Source organism: Rhagoletis pomonella, unplaced genomic scaffold (assembly GCF_013731165.1).
Source record: "Rhagoletis pomonella isolate Grant_MI unplaced genomic scaffold, Rhpom_1.0 Rhpom_scaffold_11093, whole genome shotgun sequence".
Taxonomy (NCBI): domain Eukaryota; kingdom Metazoa; phylum Arthropoda; class Insecta; order Diptera; family Tephritidae; genus Rhagoletis; species Rhagoletis pomonella.
In genome coordinates, this window is record NW_023469620.1 from 1 (window position 1) to 5310 (window position 5310).

General features: G+C 37.4%; 1 protein-coding gene across 1 annotated transcript; it reads right to left on the bottom strand.

The window, feature by feature from the left end:
* Positions 1-13: 13 nt before the first annotated feature.
* On the bottom strand, positions 14-4971 carry LOC118756606. The gene is made up of 2 exons (XM_036491359.1): positions 4834-4971; positions 14-505 (listed from the first exon to the last, which is right to left on the bottom strand). Exons 1-2 carry the CDS (start codon positions 4854-4856, stop codon positions 157-159), a joined length of 372 nt encoding a protein of 123 aa, XP_036347252.1. The 5' UTR covers positions 4857-4971; the 3' UTR covers positions 14-156.
* Positions 4972-5310: the final 339 nt, after the last annotated feature.

The following is a 5310-nucleotide window of genomic DNA, read 5'->3' on the forward strand; positions in this document are numbered from 1 at the left end:
CAGTGTGCCAATAAGCAACCCTGGGAAGCAATTCCCGTGCACTTGTCGAACTTCCAACTAGAGCAGGGATGCTTGTAGTGTGGAATTCGAACAGGGATGCATGAACGCAAGTCATGCAAGTAATTTCAAGCGAACGCAAGTCGTTATGAGCGCAAGTCATGGAAATACTTTAAGTGAGCGCAAGTCACTTAAACATGCCGGCCCCGTTGCACTTGTGCAAGGCTGTCCTGCTTCGGCAAAGCTCTTTGAACTTATCTCTGTGCCCCGACGCCTAGTTGGATTTCTATAGATGGTAGGAGAGAATGCACCGCCGCCGATCTTTTTCTTAGCCTTAAGCAATGGTTTCGCTGCATGCGCTTGAAGATCATGGGGAAGGTGGTATGAGCATTTTACATAGTCCTGTATATCCATTTTCGATGTAATCTTGGAAAAACGTATTAGTGCTTCATAACGATAAATCTCAAAACTATGCTGGATTGCTAAATGGCTTCGTGGCGAGGGCGATCTGCAAATATAATTCGTTATAAAAGCTTCTTTGAGGATTTCCATGAGAAATAGTTTCCAAAGTTCTGGGGACTTAACGTCGATAAATATTGAGAAGTTCAAGTGTTGTGCAAATATTTTTTGTAAGATATGTTCTTTGTTGAAGAGTGTGTGTGATTGATATCTTTGGATTTTGAAATTCAAGGCTGGGATATGCCTTTCTTGTGCGAGTTTTATAGGTCGTGAAATGATATTACTATTGGTTTCCTTTGCAATAAGTGTAAGAGATTCGTAGATATTATTCAAAGTGGACTGTATTTGATAAGCTTTTGTTTCATGATTGGAATTGCGTATATAGGAATTAACTGGCAAAGTTTTTAACCAAAGTAAAAAGGGAGAAAATATGTAATTTTTCTCTTCAATAATGTGAATGGTTTGAAGTTTGCGTTTTTTTGGAAGAGGCGAAAGTGGCGAACTTTCACGAGGTTTCCAAAGCCACCAGAGGAAATGATTATTAGGATTAGAACATAGTATACCTTTGATATTGCTAACATATTTGTGAATTTTTTTTAATGTCGTTGCGTCATTTTGTTCGAAACCATGTGGGTTTATTGTTCTTAATGATGCGATTTTTGGTGTTGAAGAAAATATATGTAATGGGGTTACTTCGAATGACTTAGATTGCATATAGCGAAATGAAGCATTCTGATTTATGGGAAGTGCAGTCGCTTTAGATACTGGGATGTGTTTGATGAATAATTTCCTCCACTCTTGATGATCGAGTGGCTTTGGCACTATTTGCTGAAGTTGTATTTCGGTTTGTTTAGTAATGGGCGACAGCGTCCCTGGGGGGGCTCGAAAGTGGCGAAACATAAAACGCAATTTCGCATTTTACCGCACTTGGTTTGGTGGTTATTAGTGGCCGGCTCCAAACCCATCGATGTGTTGTGTTTTGTGCGAGGAGACTTTTGAGGTTTAGGATTTTAGCTCTTTGATGTAGAGTTCTAGGTTTTATGCATCGGCGTAATGCGTTAAAATAAGAATCACGGGGGTTTACTGTTGGAGTGTTTGGCTTCTTGGTGTAAGACCTTGGTAGATAATTCGTTGGTTTTCGAATAGATGACTCTTGAAAAGCTTTTGGAGTAAAGATGTGCTCGATATGCATGTGGGTATTAGGATGGTTTGATTTCTGCTGATCGATTGAAAAGCTGGTTTGTAAATGGAAATAACTATCAGCTGAGGCAATAGGGGGCTTCTCTTGGTAGATGTTGCCTTCAGTAATATAGAAAATGGGATTATTCGATTGAATTGGGTGAGGGTAGGTAGATTCAGTTTGCAAAGAAGTTGCGTTTGGACCTTTTTGAGTTAATTGTTTGCTAACTATAGCCTTTGATTCCGGCTTGTTAGTCGATTCAGGATGCAACATGGTATGGTGGAAATCTTTACAATGAAAACATTGGGAAGCTTTTTGGCAGTTGATGACCAAATGACTGCCGCTCCAGCAATTGATGCAATGTCCATTGTGTTCTAAGAACTTAGTGCGTTCTTTAGTGCTGAGTTTTCGAAATTTAAAACATAATTTTATCGGGTGATTATTAATCTTGCAAAATTTGCATTTGAATGACAGATGTTCTTGGAAATGTGTTTTAATCTGATCTGCGGTTTTTTGTGGTAGAGATTTGCGTATTTTCAGCAGATCGAGAATCTGTGATGTGCAGTTATAAAAACTGTCGGTACACAATTGGAGTTGGTTACCCGCTTCTTCTTTGAAGTCGTTGGGAACATATTTTTCATCAGTAAGGCAGAGTTTTCGATGAGAGTTGTAACCTTTCCCATCGTGCATTGAGATCCTGAAGCTTGATTTCCAGCAAAGTATCGGTGTGGTTTTTCGGATCTTCCTTTTCAAAATGTTCACAGAAAGTTATAATGTTGTTGGAATCGAAAAGAAAATCTGCCATTACTGCTGACTCAGTCGCCATGACTTCAGATAACTGATCAAGATGTGTCAACGCAAGCTCCTGGAGCTCCAAATCAGGACAACAGATGCGATATGTCGCTTACTAGTCGAACCTTCGGCGTCAGTTGAGGTGAGTGGTAAATGTACCAAACGACCTTTAGAGAGAGATAAAACAAAGTTGACGAACCTTCGACCGGGTCGAAAAAGGTACCAATCAGGTCAACCGATAAGTTTGAGAAAACAATTTGTACAAAAATTGTTTATCGTTCTTCAGACTTTGTAATTGGACCGTTAACACGGGATAGAAGTTTATAACTGTTTGGCTTACAGTTCGCAAACCATTCAGGAGAGAAATTGATTTTATTGAAAATAAATGTCGACTTTTATTTCTATCCGTATCGGGACCTGAACTATTTGCTTAGTTCTATAAGGAAATTGTATGCCAAGCTAACGCACGCAGCGAGTCGTACGGGAAAAAACGTAAAAATCGACCTTTATTTTCTAATAACCACAAATATATACGTGTGAAGTAAATTATGATATATACGTGTGAAGTAAAATATAATATATATACGTGTGAAGTAAAATGTAATATATAGGAAAATATGGTAATAGGTACGTATTAATTTGACTGCCGATCGATATGAAATCGATTAGCGACCGACGCAAACCGCACCGCGTAACCGTGAACCAGGTTAAAGATTTAAATTTGATTTACAAAGAAAGTTTTGGGTTTTGGTTTTAAGTTAATTCGAATATGGCAAAGTAAAAGCGTGGCTAGTATTCGGATTAATTTCGCACTTGATTGAAAGGTACAATTATTCCGGCTGATTATCTATGATGTCACGCATAACCGCAAGTAACGCAACGCAAACATATGGATTTTCGAAATTCACTTCTATGTATTTTAAACTGCCTACGTTAACGCACGTAACGCACTGGTTTTCCACGGACCACCGCACAGCCGTATGTACCCGTGCGTTTATATCACGAAAAAAGCCTTGAAATCAATTTAAATGGTTTAAATGTCTATGTTGACGGAAACAACGTTTAGTTAAATTATTGCAAACGAATCTTTAACACACTTTACCAAAACCGATGTATTCGAGAGACAAGAAAATATTCGAATTCGAGTTATGCACTTTTAGCGTATAGCTGTATACAAATTAGAGGTACAAAGGGCTTGTACCTACCTATATGTATATTGGTATATATATATGTATATATATATAGATAGGGTGTAGGGTTGTAGGTATAACGATGTATGTATGTGCCCGCAATGAACCACTTGAATATTATTATGGGTTAGTATATATGTATATGTATGTATGTATATATTCAACGTATATAAATGGAAAAGATAAAAAAATCAAATTCATGCAAATGATTTTAAAATTTTTATAAATGTAGCCTTTTTTTCTCTGAGTGTATCGCTTTTGTCAACAGCGAATCTTATTAGATTTTATGTATATCAACTCGTTGTGTTGACGAAAGCAACGAATTGCAAATGAAACACAAATACGTATGTACGTATGTATGTAAATACATACATATGTACATAAATAAGCAAATAATAAGGCAATGTTCCAACGCCGGCGCAAACGGCACAAATGGATTTACCCAAAAACACGAGTGTATTGAAAATATATACATATACAACCCTATGTATATTTAAGCAAAAGAAATGCGCTGGTGCAACCAGCAAGTTGCAAAGTAATATGTATGCGCAGTGGTAAAAATTGTGACACGAACTTTCAGGGTTTTTACACACATACGTTCATATGCATATCAAGACGTATGTATGTACATATGTATAGGAAAATTCCTGCAAAGAATTTTAAAGTTTTGCCAAAGTATACTTTTTTTTCCTTAAGTGTATCGCTTTTGACACTAGCGATTCTGATTGGAAATTATAGCAGCTGGAAATTTAGCAGGCAGCGCAGCCAATGAAATATACAAAGAAATGCAAACGAAATATGCAAAGAAATGCAAAGAAACTATGCCAATACGTAAGTATGTATGTACATACATATGCACATAAATACGCGAATAATACGGCAAAGTTTCTAACGCCGGCGCAAACGGCAAAATTTATATATACAAAAAAAACCACACAGAGCGTTTTGAAAATTTAGATGTAGATATATGAAGATGTACATACGAGAATGTACGATGGAAATAATAGCGCTGGCGCAACCAGCAAATTTTAAAGTAGATATATGCGGTATGAATACCGAATAAAAGCGTTATGCTACCGTGTGTTGAATTTAAGAATCCCAACGAGTAGTGGGTTTTCGCACATACGTTCATATGTATATTACAGCCGTTAGAGTAACGGGAATATGTATATATGTATGATTGGAAAATCAAAAAAATTGTAGTTTGGGACTTACGTGCGTTTGGAGGGTTTTACCATCTTGACTACTTTTGGACTCCCGCGATGTGAATTGGATCCCACGATGCAAATTAGGTCCCGCGCCGTATTTTAGTTCCCACGATGTAACTTATGTCCCTCGATGAGCAATCCCACGACGCACGGAAAGTTGTTTAATATTCTGTTTATTTGCAATCCCACGTTGGGCAGCCGAAAATTTTTCAGATTTTATCAAAAAACTCGCACGTTAATAAAACCGATTTTAAAAATTTGCTAATATGCGTATATAAAAAAGCCGGGAGTTTGAAAATTTGCTGCTGCTCGCTGATGCTGCCGAAATCGAAAAAGGAGATAATAAAATGACAGTCGCAACCAGTGTGGCCAGGCGACCGCTATTTTTCGAAGTTAGTTTTCGCGTTGCCAATATCAAATATGGCTCGCAAGGACCATGTTCAATATTTACGATATTGGTTTCGATATTAAAAAGTAGTATTTA